The sequence below is a fragment of the Zootermopsis nevadensis genome, unplaced genomic scaffold (assembly GCF_977971745.1).
Source record: "Zootermopsis nevadensis isolate Lab colony 2312 unplaced genomic scaffold, Znev_1.0 Znev_ptg000007l, whole genome shotgun sequence".
Lineage (NCBI taxonomy): Eukaryota > Metazoa > Arthropoda > Insecta > Blattodea > Termopsidae > Zootermopsis > Zootermopsis nevadensis.
In genome coordinates this window covers 4,296,430-4,313,182 of record NW_028259139.1, presented here as the reverse complement: position 1 = coordinate 4,313,182, position 16,753 = coordinate 4,296,430, and the positions used below count along the sequence as shown (strand labels likewise).

General features: G+C 38.7%; 1 protein-coding gene across 15 annotated transcripts in view; it reads right to left on the bottom strand.

The window, feature by feature from the left end:
* Positions 1-16,753, bottom strand: part of bma (SCY1-like protein bma) — a 323,838-nt gene that overhangs the window by 65,688 nt on the left and 241,397 nt on the right. For all 15 annotated transcript variants that reach the window (XM_087344003.1, XM_022065882.2, XM_087344002.1 and 12 more), the window contains 2 exons: positions 14,609-14,754; positions 2,281-2,411 (listed from right to left, as the gene is read on the bottom strand). In XM_087344003.1, coding sequence (XP_087200129.1) covers positions 2,281-2,411; positions 14,609-14,754 — 277 coding nt within the window. The remainder of the gene's footprint in view (positions 1-2,280; positions 2,412-14,608; positions 14,755-16,753) is intronic.

Here is a 16,753-nt window from a genome sequence, read left to right as displayed (position 1 = left end):
CCAGCGTAATATAACCCGTCAAAATGGACGGGAATTAACGTTGTTCAGTGTTAATCATAAAATCAATTCATTGCAGCATTATCTTTATCTTAACACATCGCGTTGAAAAGACTTTTATAAAATTTGTTAAAGTAAAATACGTATAAAATGAAGCTTTCGCGGCGACTGAAGTTAAGATTCCTACCAAACGCAGACTCCGCCAAACCCCTCCATAGACACCATAAAAGCCTCGTTTATTCTCCACCACTGGAAAGTAATTTCTAATTTCTCCGGATCGCACGAAAGGCTCACTCATTCAGCCGAGCGTGACGTACTATGACCATTGAATTAGCAGTTAGATATTTAAATATGTAAGACAACAGCGAACTATTTTTTTAAATAATAATAATAATATTTATTGTATTAACTTTATTTTCCATGTGCTGTATCTGTAATTGGCCGTCTGGTTGTTGATGGAGCACTCCAATAATAAAGAATTGAATTTAATTGAATAGAATTGAACAAAATTAATATTAGCTATTTAACGCTGCTGAGAGATTTAAAGCTGCTTTTTACACAAGGTCCTGACTTCGAAATCAGGATGCACCACTGAACTGAAGTAACATATATGCCAGAGCCCATCAGATGCGTTACAGCAGACAAGGCTGTAACTAGACCAGACTTCACTGACAGCGGTTTCCTGGTTTCTGTAAGTAAGTCTGGTTTATAAATGAAATATATTCCGTCCTGAGGGAGAAGAAAATGATCTCCCACACGACAGGAAATAAAGTAGCTTGACATTCTATTCATCAAATGCAATTTGACAGTTTGAAAAATAGATGATGGTTTTGAATTAGCTTACTGATACAGCGGTTGTTACTGACGTAGCAAGCGGAAATAAAAGTCACGTCTCTATAACCAGGAAATCGCTTTATCGATTCTGGCTGACATTTCACACATCAAATGTCAGTAGCAATTGAATTAGCCTCGGTAAGGAACTTGAGCTCATTCTTTCTATGTGAAATAAAGAGGCCGTAGCATACAGAACCAACTCTTTAAAGCACAGAGGTGACTTAAATGCGCCACCTGACATCTTAATCACTGCAATTTCCCCCACAAAGTGTAATTATGGATTTCCTACAATTCTCAGAATATAGAATAATTATTTCACTGAACAGAATATTCCACCAAATCTTCGTAATTGAGCCGCGATGTGTCAATGTTTTAATCAATGTTAAAATAACTGATACAATTTAATATTTTTTTGTTTACTTTATAAACAATTTACTAAGAACGCAAGTCAAATGAGCATCGTAATTTTACCATTTGCCATCTATTATTACCATTATAAAATCAAGGAGTATGAGATTGGCAGGAAATGTAGAACGCATGGAAGAAATGGAAAATGCATGCAGAGATACAGATGACGAACGTGAAGGGATGGGACCAGTTAAAAGATATAAGATCAGATGGGTGGGTAATAATAAAATAAAATGTAGGTTGTGAACTGGGTTCATCTGGATTAAGACAGGGACCAGTGGCGAACTCTTGTAAACACGGAAATAAGCATTATTATTTTTTTATATTTAGTGTTCTGTCTGACGACAGGTCCATATGAACAGGATCCTTCCATCCTTTTCTCGGACTGGGACCTGTTCATATACGTTCTTGGCAGATGATCCAGAAGTGGTTTGCCATTGCCTTCTTCTGTGTGTGAATGGGATGCCACGGAGAAACCGGGGAAGCCCCCGGAGGAAAACTCCGTGTTGCCTAGACCACGGCCTTGCCCAACACAAGTTATAAATTCGGGCACCGCCGGGAATTGAACCCGAGACCCCAGGATTACAAGGTCAGCGTTCTAACCGCTAGACCACCGTGGCGGTGGTGGATAATACTAAAATAAAATGTAGGTTGTGAACTGGGTTCATCTGGATTAAGACAGGGATCAGTGGCGAACTCTTGTAAACACGGAAATAAGCATTATGATTCCATAAACGGGAGAAACCTTTGATCAACTGAGCTTCTATTAACTCCTCATTAAAGTCTCTACGCCACTGAATTAGAAGTCAATGAGCCAAATTCGTGGGGAAAAAGTCGAAGTACATTTCAAGACGTCGAATGATTTAATATCACCAGACATCGGTGTCGATGCCTTTCACTTTCTACCATCGGTATGGTTCACGTACACATCGCTACAGGAGAAGACACTACCCATCTACAAAATTACAATTCCAGTCATGTGGGGGTTGACACAGAGACGTACTGAGCCGCGTTCGCTTTGGAATGTAAATGTTACGTTACCTGAAGTACTTGATCAGGGACAGAAGCTGTGCCGTGGGTCTCTGCCTCGCATCCCGGCTGAGAAGTCTTACCGCTGCTTCTTGCAGAGGGACAGGTATTCTCGGCAGAACGTTGTGCAACTGATCTTCCAGCTACAACAGGAATAAAACAACCTCAGACGAATGTTAAAGCTCTACTGGAAAATACCGGTTGAATTTATTTTCTCTGCATTTCATTTATGATTTCTTAAACAGCGATCAGACTACACAGTAATGAATAACACGGTTAAATACGATTTGAGGTTTACACTGCGATGAGTCCGAAGATGACTGACTGTCTTCTGGGTTGTAGCGCCGTGCAGCCTGGTAGAAGTTCACCGACGTTTCAGAGACCCCCTACTGCTTCCAGACTACAGAGCGCTACAACCCAGAAGACAGCCATCTTCCATTAGCAAGGTTAATGAACAATGATTTGGAAAGATCTGGAAGGAAGCTTTAGTAGCTTAGTTTAAGGCACTATATAGACCAGCGTTTCTCAATCTATGGTACGCGTAACACTGGCGGTATGCGAACTAAGTAAGAATATCGAAAGATAATATTAACATAAATAAGTTTTCTCTGAGCGCATTTGGTTCGCTGTACATTTAATGTGTTAAATTAGAATTAATGGTACGCCAGAGAAAAAGACTGAGAACCCCTGATATAGGCATTTATCTGAAGGAAGAGAGGAAAATCACAAAATAAAAATCTCAGTAAAGAACGCCGGTCTTCGGTTCGGAATTTTAACTCGCATCTTTATTTAATTTTTTTTCTCAGCACCTTGTTTTAACGCACTATCTTCTCCTTAGGATGACAGTTTCATACTGACACACAGTTCACATAAACAACCACTACTGAAGAACATTAAATTAACGCTGAAACACCTTATCTACATAATACAAGATTGATGTTTGATTGGTGACAATTTTTAAAAAATCTCTATTTGACTGTATACAATGCAAAACATAAGCGTATCTCTTTAACAAATTTATGTACTGACGTTTACCTACTTATATTATTAATCGCGCTTTGAAATCGAATGCATATGTTTCGAAACAATTCAACTGTTTATCGAAAAGTGAATTTTGCACAGAACAAAGGGTTTTGACTTTGTGACTGATGAAATAATGCAATATATAGCCTACCATATGCATTAACAAACAATCGCTGCTTTGTTAGACTTTTGAATAAAAATATGTTTAAATACTACTTTAGAATTTACCATCATTCTCGGTGGATAATTTTCTAGTTCTAAAATATTAATAAAATCCTGCGTTAACATCTAAAATCTTTAAATAAAGTATAGAGTTCACACTCCTTCAATCTTTTTTCTCATGCTTCATGAATCCATTATCTTTTACGCTTATCAGCTTCCTGTTATTAGTATCGAAACAAATCGATCCAACTACATCTTCGCGAGAAAACGGCTTACAAACAGAAAGTTTTAACTCAGTAAAAGTCTACAACGGGTTTGGAAATAAAAAAAATTATATCAAATTGTCCAGAAAAATATGAATTGAATAAATAAACTTTTAACCCTTTAAAAACCAGTGGTAACTAAATAGACTACCTACACTACCTGAATAAATGCGGATTTTTCTAATATTTCTCTGTATTTCTTATGAATTTTAAAAATGTTCAGGTATTTTTCCTTAAACAGCATTAACCATTCGATCTATATAATGGAGACGCATTGTGTTTTCTTTGCGGTAGGAACTGAATGTTTATACGTGCGAAGTGATCACAATTTCTCCGGCACTGGAAAATCACACGTAATAAAACATGGCTCTATCTACAGACAAGCCTATACAAATAACATTTCGAATTCTCATGGTGACAAATATGATTGTCTTCTGAGATGTTGTCCTGTAGTGTCGCTGAGCAACGTTTCAGAGATGCTTGTCGGTCAAGTGACGGAGGCAGTGAGCACTTCTGAAACGTCGGTCAGTTTCTGCTAAACTACAGAGGACAATAAAGAACGGCAGTATGACTGGTAAAGACACAAGGAAAACGGGAACGACTGTGGTTAAGGTGCAATCACTACACTGTAATTAATGGACTGAGGAAAATAACGGAAGACTTCAGGACAGACACCCACTCTCGTGAATCAAACCCAGAACCCTTCTATTGCGAAGGAGTGGTAATTACAACAGTTTTATCAGGTAATTAAACTCTACAGTACGTTTCTTTCTTAGCAGTTAGTAGCTATTCACATGACCAAGAAATTACCTTCTTGCGATGGAAAAAGAAGGTTCATAATCTTAAAACATCGAAAACCAGAAAAAATTAATAAAAGACTGGCAGGAGTATTCTAGTCGTAGCATAAATTACTTCTAAATACATCTCTTATGGGACAAAATAACTCCATGGAACAGTTTTTTCATTAGTTGATATGATTGCGTCATATTGTGAATTAAAATTTAATTATTCGTGTTTTTTTCCGTCTAATCACAATTGTATATAAATAAAATTTATACATAAGATATTAAAATATCATTTACATATTTGGTACATCTTTTTACTACATGTTTCGGTTACATTGAACCATCTTCAGGTGTATAAATTTTATTTATATACAATTGTGATTAGACGGAAAAAAAGACGAATAATTAAGTTTTTTCATTGAGAATCTAACATTTGTTCATCTAGTCACAAATTTCCTAATAATTTCTGAATCTAGATTTCTCATAACCCTATAAGAAGAAAGAAAAAACCTGCCATTTTACTATATCCTCAACCAAATGCATGAAGTCTAATACCTCACACTCCATGTTACATTTTAATATTATCCTTCAATTTGCGCCTAATCTCCCGAGAGGTCTATACCCTTTGGGTATCCCGATTTAAATATTCAAGCATTTGTCGCAAGCTCCCAAGCATGTTATATGCTCCGTCTGTCCCATGTTTTCTATTTCAACATCAAATACAATTTAATGACGAATACAGTCCACGTACCTCCTCTCACTCTGTCTCTCGGGTCTAAACACAGAGCTTTATTCTCAGACCCCTTCAATCGATGTTCGTAGCTTATGGTGACAGAACCAGTTTTACTCTGATACAAAACAAGTACGTAAAATGACAGTTTTGTACATTTTATATTGTTTTTAGACATGCCGGAAGACAAAGCCTGCTATTCACTAAGCGTAGATAAATTTGTTCTGTCGACAGAACTTATCAGATGTGGAGAGTCTACACTATGCAAATGAACATTACTCTTCACACACCTAATTAATAGCACACAACGTACATTATTTTCTTTCTATATCACTAAATACACACTGTAACAAAAATGTTTCAAGTACAATTCACACATCGTAATATAATCCATTTTATGTTACGTACGTGTATGTTGTACTACCTTCTTACCAAGTAGTGATAACAGTGGACTACAATAGAACAAAATTAATTAGTAAAATTACGAACAGCGTAATGATTCTGGCGTGTTAGCTCTGTTATTGCCTTCGGATTTTCAATTCCTGAATAATAACTTCAGACGTTCTTTTATAAACAACGGTGAGGCGAGCATGGACGTCCGACGTAACATTTAAATAAAAAATTACTCCAGCGGTTATCGAGTTACGAGGTGAAACATAAAAACCTTTTGTTTAATTATTTCGAAAAAAAACGTAATACTCACTAAGCCTGCCGGACGTAGGAATTCCATTTTCCCCTACGACGACTGCTCTAGACACACTTCCGATCCGCCTGACGCTCAGAAATGCATGGAGGTCGTCATGTAATGTCTGTTAATTTTTAAGAATCTAAGTCAAAACTTGAACGACTACAAATTTTATTAAAACTCCCAATATCAAAGTAAATTAAAACATATTTATCGATTTTCGAGTTGATACTTACAGACCGACGTAAGAACATGGCAAAGCGAATAACAGCTTTTTTTTGGCAGTGCCAATGCGCCAATTTGGCAATAGCAAACAAAAATTTGTCGAAATGCGTTAAATGCCTATGGGGATAAGTTCGTACAGGGGGAGAGTTTACTGGGTTGACCTACGAATTACGGAGTATCGTGGTAAAACAGACAATTCGTAAAAGAGTCAGGCGTATGGTGCTACTATTTATGAAACAGCCTGTGGTTTTACAGCAGAGTAAGCAAAACGACGGTCTTTCCACACTACGGGCAACTACGGGTTTTTATTTTATGTCAGATTTAAAGCATTTATTGAAAACACAGAATCTCGTGGCAAACGACAGGGCTCAGCTCTACGACCCGATTAATACCACAGCAGTGTGACAGGTTCACCAACTCCATTAGCGACCGGCCTCCAGTTCGCCCCCTCGCAATTTCACGTTTCCCGAACAGAAATTCACTTTTAAATGAAAGTAAGAGGGCGCAAAAGTTTAGGTAAAATAAAATGCAGAGTGCTGGGCAATAATGTATGATGATATCTCCCTGTCACATTGTGTATTATAAATAATGTCTTTATTGAATTTTCATTTCACGCACGTGTTATCCCATTTCCTGTTCACTTTAAAGAGGCAGTTTTTTAAGCTTTAATTTTAAAAGAAAATTCTATATTACTAAGCGTGATCTCGTTATCGTTGTAACTTTTCTTACACTTCAGATTAACTCTTCATTTCAACTTATGTATTTCGAATGTAAACTACTGCATCTACCAGTAGTTAATCTACGATCTCCTCTTATTTCGTTTCTAACACAGATTCGTCTGGGTTCCTTTCTACTTTCATGGCACAGTTAATAACAAGAAAATGCACAGTTTTGGTGATATTAAGAGGAATTATTTCTTAAGATTTAAGGTTTTCACAGCGGTGAGTAAGAAGATTTCTGTCTTCTGGGTTGTTGCGCCGTGTATTATGGTAGATACCCTGATGACGGAGGCAGTATGACCTCTGAAACGTTGGTAAACATCTACCATACTACACGGCGCAACAACCCAGAAGAAAGAAATCTTCATACTCTGATGACGGAGGCAGTATGACCTCTGAAACGTTGGTTAACATCGACCAGACTACACAGCGCAACAACCCAGAAGACAGAAATCTTCATACTCATCGCCCTGATGATGGAGGCAGTATGACCTCTGAAACGTTGGTTAACATCGACCAGACTACACAGCGCAACAACCCAGAAGACAGAAATCTTCATACTCACGGCCCTGATGACGGAGGCAGTATGACCTCTGAAACGTTGGTTAACATCGACCAGACTACACAGCGCAACAACCCAGAAGACAGAAATCTTCATACTCATCGCCCTGATGACGGAGGCAGTATGACCTCTGAAACGTTGGTTAACATCGACCAGACTACACAGCGCAACAACCCAGAAGACAGAAATCTTCATACTCATCGCCCTGATGACGGAGGCAGTATGACCTCTGAAACGTTGGTTAACATCGACCAGACTACACAGCGCAACAACCCAGAAGACAGAAATCTTCATACTCATCGCCCTGATGACGGAGGCAGTATGACCTCTGAAACGTTGGTTAACATCGACCAGACTACACAGCGCAACAACCCAGAAGACAGAAATCTTCATACTCATCGCCCTGATGACGGAGGCAGTATGACCTCTGAAACGTTGGTTAACATCGACCAGACTACACAGCGCAACAACCCAGAAGACAGAAATCTTCATACTCATCGCCCTGATGATGGAGGCAGTATGACCTCTGAAACGTTGGTAAACATCGACCAGACTACACGGCGCAACGACCGAGAAGACAGAAATCTTTAAGGATTATTTCGCTTATGAACGAGGTCTATGTAGTAGACTATAGCAGCAGCTTAAAAAAATTATTTAAATTTCAAAAATTTAACAAGTATTTATACTACATTAGCGCTTTTTTAAACCAGCGAGTCTTCTCATTGCAGAAATCTCAAGATAAGCATAAATTTTGATCCAGACGAGACATAAATATATTGAGATACGATAATTATGGCTATCGTCGAGAGAAAGCGCTGGAGAAAGGTGCCTTGTCCTTTCTAAGTGCCTGGTCGCCGCCCTGGCTCTTTCATCTAAAACAAATGGCAATTATAGGTAGCGTATCCCAACAGAAAACGTATTTATGAGCCTCCTATTTTAAAATTCAATGCTGAAAGTATTATCTCTATAAGCTTATAACATTTGTGTAGTGAAAGTCAGACTAAGAAACTGTGTTCTAGTGTAAAGTTTCCTGATTTGTATAATTTAAGCTATCATAAAGCAACACCGACAAAGGCCTCATGATATTACTCACGCTCATTTCTTTCAACCTAAAACTGCGTGCAATATCACTCACGAATATTTATTATTAAGACTAAGCCATTTATTAAGTGTTGAGGAAAATTATTCCCAGGAGTGAGACAAGTCGGAAAATTCGGTAAAAACATTCAGCGACGAAATTAATAACTGCACAGAACACAGAAGACAATAACAGACTCTAAAAAACTTCGTTTTCTTTACAAATCAAACGATACGAAAAAAGGGAAACCATTTAATATATGTCCTTGAAGTAACAGACGACTTGGGTGTAGTAATTCATGAAGAAAAGTTGAATTGCATTTGGTTGGCGGGGGGGGGGGGGGGGGCGGGGGGCGAAGGTTTTATGTGATGCTAATATGTCTTCGGTCTGAATAAGAAACGTCGATTTCATTGAGAGATCTGGTAACGGCTTTTATTAATAGAAAGACGAAGAACTGTGAAGGACGAGGGAGTTGCCAGTGCAAACTAGGAGCGTTTCTTTCTACGCACATCCACGGCAGTTTCCTTCTCTCATTTACAGAATTTCACGACGTTATATACACTGAATAAAATTTTTCTTGGATATTATCCATCGTCTAGTAAATATAAAACGTAAAACGACGTTTCGGAGATGGGACTTTATCTCCGTCTTCAGGTTCCTACACAGTTGGGCCCACTAGATAGAGCTAATCCCTATCTCCGGAGATAGGGATTAGCTCTATCTAGTGGGCCCAACTGTGTAGGAACCTGAAGACGGAGATAAAGTCCCATCTCCGAAACGTCGTTTTACGTTTTATATTTACTAGACAATGGATAATATCCAAGAAAATTTTTATTCAATTGACTCTTCACCATCGTCAAAAAGTTTTAGATTTGATCGTCGTTTTACGTTTTATATTTTATATTTTACTAGACGATGGATAATATCCATGAAAATTTTTATTCAAATGACTCTTCACCATCGTCAAGAAGTTTTAGATTTGTTATATACACTACTTTATAGTTTCAGTTGCTTGTGTTTTGCTGTTTTGCGGGACGACTTACATTTTCTCACACTCTGTTAACTACAGTGATTAAAAAGGTAATTTAATTGTTTCACATTTGCACCACTGCACATTTCCTACAACTTCACGACACCTATCGACAGATTTCGAATTTCATACAGATTTTAGATTCATTATTTCGAGATCAATTTCACCACAGGGACACTTTCACTTAGTTCGAACTGCGTGGGGGCAGACCCCAGACGAAAAAAATCTGGTACAGAAGGAAAGGGGTCGGGTTCAAGGTCGTAGCGACACCTCGCCTTTACCTGGACGTCGTTAGCAACGTCTTCCTCAAGGCGAAGTTTTGTTCTTATTTCACGTGTAATGGCGCTAATTAGCGCCCTACGTTAATTAAGAACACAGTAAACTTTAAACAAAGTCTTCTGCTACTCCTTTCCTTGATATTAAAAAAAAAACAAAAAACAAAAAAGTGTTGTCAATAACAAACCTGAACGTCTTAAGAATACAAGATCTCACGTTTGACGTAGCTTAATTACATTTCTCGCACTTTTAATTGCGTAACATTTATTGTACGAGTTCGACGTGTTGTGATTTATGATTTCGTATCATGACATAGTCCTGGTTTATAGTCGGCGCAGTAGTTTTCAAGGGGAAGGCTCGGAGCGAGTCTCTTGTGCGATGGTATAATGCTGACTGCACCGAGGAGCTCGTCTGACTGAACGCCCAAACAAAAGAAATACACTGACCGTGTCGCCTCAGGTACACAAAGTAGGCCCGTCCGCCAGCTCCGCTAGCTTGGAATTTTCAAGGGGAAGGCTAGGAGCGAGTCACTGACTGCACCGAATAGCTTATCGGACTGAACGCCCAAACAAAAGAAATGCACTGACCGTGCCACCTCAGGTACACAGACTAGGCCCGCCCGCCAGCTCCGCCACCGGCCAAAAACTACTGCGCCGACTATACACATGGGTGACGGATTCCTTTGGAAACATAAAATACGGCTTCAGGATATGAATCAGCGAAGGGCCTTTGTGAACTTGGTAATGAACCTTTGGGTTCCATAAAAAGCAAGGAATTTCTTTGACCAGTAGAGAGACTCTCAGGCTCTCAAGAAAGGCATTCGTCAAGGACAGAGTTGAGAACAACTGTATGAACGATCACTGGAATTGACCAAGGACAAAGCGAAGTCACAAAGTAAAGGGAAATATACAACACACAGTAGAGAAAGAGTGGGCACAGATAAAGTAGGATGGCTTATGGCACGACAGAGAAAAATAGAGGAGACTGTCATAAAACGACCGGGCTCAGTGTAGGGTGACGATTTAATAAAGTACATTGCTGATCATTACGTACGCCAACTGCAGCAGACAACACAATCTAAAATTATTCAACCAGATTTGTTTCGTATCATTTTATCTTTTGTCCTACAAAATAAACTACAATTGTCTCATTTTAAAACTAATTAACATATGGACATGTTCGTTCTTACAGCTCCCATATAATTTACTTCTATCTGTCGCAATAACTTCATGAAAAGCTGATAGTCGCTTACCTGTTTAATATATCCTGCTATTTTTATGGAACTCAAAGGTTCATTACCGTGTCCCCAAGAGCTTAATTAAGCCCATACGCTAATAACCTATATATTTACGATCTTTTTTAATATTATACACCTAGTTAAGCTTAGGTCTCCCTTATTTTCTTCACGTTTTCCGTTAGTTATTAAAGTTCTGTGTTCATTATGTGAAGGTTCATATTTAATTCTCTCTATTTTTAACAGGAATGTTCGTTCCCCTCAGAGATAATTACAGTACGGATCAAAATTTCATTAACAGAAAGCAATAGGCCCTATTAAAGCAGACTATTTTTTTTGTCAAACACTTCATCCATCCGTTTCTCTGTACTCCACTCGAGAACGGCTAGACAGATTTTCATCAAATTTGGTACTGAATAGTTTCTCGAAAATGTGAAGCCACTGTTAACTTCTGCTCGGAAGCGAATGTCCAGAGAACTTCTTCGGTCATTCACCAAGCTCAAAAGTCAAATTATGGCGAATGTGCTGTTGATTATTACGCTACGCGTACATTTCCTAAATTGTTTCAGGTTTTTGTGTGAAAGTTTCCATTTATTGGAGATATTTTGGAATTAGTTACTATCACAGGCAGTATTACGATTAGCAGAAGTTTCCAATTACTCCATTTTACGTGATGGATATTATCTGAGGGTCGTTTCAATTATTCGACTTCAAAGCACGAGTAGGAAAGTGAATACAATTACTCTAAAAAATGTGGTACGCGCATGTGCACACTATATTTGTCGTTATTGAATGGATCTTGATGTTGGTCATTAACCACAGCTTTGAAATACATAGGAATAAACAGGATGTTGAAATGAGAATGAAGTCTACTGACGCATAAACTCGTTTGAGTAGACTGGTCGAGTATCGAGAGTCGAGGCTGACGAGCGTGGGCTGTTGGTCGAAATTACACGTTAGGCTTTATGATTCATGCTTCAACTAGCACCTTATGTACTGAAGAAAGATCAACATAACATAAAATGAAGATAATATAGTTTTATCAATGTTTATTAGTTTCAATAAATTTTATGCAAACTCTCCAACTTTTATTTTTACGCTGTGTCGCACAACAAACGTTATTAAAAATATTATATTAAACCTCGTATCACCTATTATTAAGTCTGAAAAATGCATTTCACTTTATTAAGATAAACATGGAATCACTATTAAAAACAATATCACCTTATGGCTGATAAATATAATCAAAACCCCAGAAAGATTATAAAATGAAAGAAAATTCTACTTCGACCCTAAATTCATTACACAGTCATTTGTCTGCATACGAAGAAATATCTTGCATTTAGAAACACCGTTTTCTTTTCCCAGACTGCGCTGTGATGCAAGATTAAGTCCTGATATGCGATTAGCATGTCAGAATAGATACGAAAAGTTAATTTTCAATCATATTACAAAATCTTTGTTGACCACTGATATCACTTTCATACATCATGAACACACCATTCTGTACTCCTGATTTTCAAGTAGCCAGTGACCTAAACTGTCCGTGACTCCAACACATTAGCGCCCTATTCCCTTTTCACCGTCCTGAGGTCACAACGTGCTTCATATCCTAACTCCTGCCACACCCACACTATTTCCGTTGCGTGATAAACTTTCCCTGTTTCTATCCCATTTTTAACTTGCCTTCTGGATTCACGTGTATGTCTCGACCAAAGTACATCTTGTACGCAAAAGAGCACGTTTGCTGTACGCAAAGATTCCCTGCGCTTAGCTAAAATTATCATAATATTAATTTACTTATCGGCGCATTTACAACAAGACAGAATGACAGTTGTTACTGTGGCGTGTGTGGAATGAAGGTGGGAGCAAATAGTACTAAGTCACTTAACAAACTGATACAATATCGATATTTTTCTATTATTTTTATTTAGTGTTCTGTCTGATGACAGGTCCATATGAACAGGATCCTTCCTTCCTTTTCTCGGACTGGGACCTGTTCATATATGTTCTTGGCAGATGATCCAGAAGTGGTTTGCCATTGCCTTCTTCTGTGTGTGAATGGGATGCCACGGAGAAACCGGGGAAGCCCCCGGAGGAAAACTCCGTGTTGCCTAGACCACGGCCTTGCCCAACACAAGTTATAAATTCGGGCACCGCCGGGAATCGAACCCGAGACCCCCAGGATTACAAGGCCAGCGTTCTAACCGCTAGACCACCTCATCTTATTATTATTTAGTGTTCTGTGTGACGACAGGTCCATATGAACAGGATCCTTCCATCCTTTTCTCGGACTGGGACCTGTTCATATACGTTCTTGGCAGATGATCCAGAAGTGGTTTTGCCATTGCCTTCTTCTGTGTGTGAATGGAGTAATTGTTGGGATGCCACGGAGGAAAACTCCGTGTTGCCTAGACCACGGCCTTGCCCAACACAAGTTATAAATTCGGGCACCGCCGGGAATCGAACCCGAGACCCCAGGATTACAAGGCCAGCGTTCTAACCGCTAGACCACCGTGGCGGTCCGATATTTTCCTACAGACACTAAAATACCACAAGAACCTCAAATTAGTTGACCTCTGTGCCAAGAAGCGAACCTGTGGCATTTAGAATATGAAACAGCAGTATTATCCAAATATATAAAACGAAACTTAAATTCTGTAAATCCAACAATTATATAAATGACACTTTAAAGCCATTTTAACAACATACCAGGTAACACTACACCGTCTACAAACGACACGCAGTGACAATGATGGTGAATTATTCTATGCGTGATTCATGCCAGGCCTTGCGTGTTTGGAGTGTAAAGTTCTTCTTGCTTTGCCAAAGGTGTGGCCACTTTCAGTATGAAAGGCAATTAAGGATTCTAAAATGATAACGAATTGGGAAGAACGGTTAGCGATTTATCTGAAGCCACAATCTCAGCATTCGCCCAAACATTTAGAATATCTGCATCTTCATACTCATCGCCTTGAGAATCTGAAATCTCTGGTTTTGATACCGGGACAGATATCACGTTATGCAGGATTTGGGATTCTCATGGCGGTGAGTACAAAGATGGCTGTCTTCTGGGTTGCTACGACGTAGAAGCTTACAAAACGTTTCAGAGGTCCGTACCTGGTTAAGGAGGCAGCTAGATTCAGGCAGGAATATATATAAATTAATAATGGTATAGATGGTAATAGTCCCGCGCCGTAGCCGCGCGGTCTGAGACATCATGCTTCGGGCCGGTGATACGGAATGCGCGCTGGTTCGAGTCTCGGGGGAGAAGAAGTTTTCTCATGAGCTTTCGACCAATGTATGGGACCGGTGCCAACCCAGCATCGTGAGGAAATTGGGGAGCTACAGTGAGTAGCGTAATCCGGTCATGAAAACTAGCAATGGCTGGGGGTTCGTCGTGCTGACCACACGTCACCCTATATCTGGTTGGATGATCGTTCACCTCTGCTTAGGCATGTGAACGTGAGGCCAGCAGTCAAGTTAGTCGGCTTTGGCTCACAGACGGCTGTTACGCCACGGATTATTATTATAGATGGTAATAACAGTTGCATTGCCTGTTACTTACCACTTCCAGCTGCTTCATATAGGTGGAGCTACTGTGATTCGCCTGGATAAGAGGTCGGCCTTGGTTAAAGATGGTACACACTACCATCCCAAGAGAGAACATATCGCTCACGATACTACACACGGACGTGGTCTGCACTTCAGGAGCTACAAACACAAGATACAAACTATGTGAGATTATGTAAGATTTGAGGTTTTCACAGCCGTGAGTCTGAAGTTTGCTGTCTTCTGGGTTGTTACGCCGTGTAGTTTGGTAGATGTCCACCAACGTTTCAGAGGTCATACTGCCTCCATCATCAGGCAGTATGACCTCTGAAACGTTGGTGGACATCTACCATACTACACGGCGTAACAACCCAGAAGACATCAATCTTCATGTGAGATTACATGAAATGCATTTATAAAATAAGTGGGGGTTAAAGTTACACAACTATATTTTCTTATAAAGTAACTCTTCACATTAAATAAATCACAAACTAGGAGTTTATAATGTTTTAAGAAAGATGTGCCTGCCTGTCTCTTCGTCGCCCGAGAACAGTACGGAAACATAAACTGGCCTACTTTTGTAGAACTTTGTAAGATCAGATGTTTCAAACTTCGTCTATAAAATTATACCGACAGGGCGACAGCTGGTAGCTAAAACACTACTTCCGTTAAACTATTTCTTTAAATATTTTATTACTCGTATTAGGGAATGTTTCCGACGAAATAAAAATACAATTTCAAGACTTCAGATATTGTAACTTCATGTATCGTAATTTCATTCGTTTATTTAACAAAACATTTTCAACTGCGCAGGTTATTCAATGTCCATCTGGATCATCATGATAAGTGATGGATTAAAAATATAAAAATAAGGAATCGCGGATACAGAACCCTAAACAATGGTATGAGACTTCATAGGTTAAGTCGAGTCATAAGTACCCTGAAGAAGACTCTTTCGGGTCAAATATACATTTCTACAGCGCGGTTCAAAAATTGTTGCACAGTACTTACGGAGGTTTTTGGGGAGATAATTTGCAGCAGAAAGTGCAAATAACGTTTTTATATTCATCACCGTTCCCAAGTGATTACGTTCTTAAATTGACATTACTTTATTTTCGTTTGATTTATGATCGTTCTACGGGGTGTCCGCGCTGTTAGTACTTTTAGCTGAAGCGCAGTTATCATACTCGGACAGTGGTCCATTCGATGAGTGGACGAGTCCCCACCACGCGATCAGAAAAGTACTCAAAAGGAAATACTTCGAAGTGACAATTAAAAAATGTTACAAAGCGCAGAATTTTCTTTGTTTCTTCCTTTCATTGCAAACAAGAGAGTCAAACAGATAAGTTACGTAAAAATCAACTGTTTCCGTTTTGTAAAAATCAACGTCTCAATAAAAGAGTTACATCAACCAAAAAAAGTCTTAACTCGAAAACAGTGCAGAATGTGAAAAAAGGTTTACTTTTCCTGATCCAAACGATCTCCCCAGCAACCTCCCTAAGTACTATATTCGAGCTTTGAATCATCCTATAAATATTATCGAGAAACAGATATTCTCTGAAACTAATCTATCCTGGAAGGTTTGCATTTCATCCGCCACTCTAAAAATAAACGCAGTGACAACATGACAGAGATTTATAAAAGAGACTTTCAAGAAATTCTAACAAGTTTCCAGCATCATAAAGTCCTGAAATATATTATTTTCAGTTCCATATTTCGAAGATTATCAAATACGTTTTAAAACGAATACGTACAAAATTAAAGTCACTGAAGATGTGTTTCCTGTTAGAAACAAATCCAAAAGTAAAGTATAACTTGCTTCCTTCTTGAACTGTTCAGACGCCATGTTACTCGTCAATAATTTCCGTTTCAATCTGCTGAGTAGTACATAGGAAACGTGATAAACAGAATTAATCCAATTCCAGCTTATACTCAGCTAGTTAAGTTGGCTATTTCGAAAACACCAATAAACTAAAACCATTCTTCGTGGTCATGAAAGCAATATAATGTAAGTTCTTAAATAGGGAGAGATCTTGTCATGGGCTTAGAAACTAACGGAAATACATTTCACAATACTGCACGTGTTATATTTAAAATTAAATTTAAACATTACTAACAACACGACAGTAAAACACGCCGTTATCAAGAAAAATATCCATAA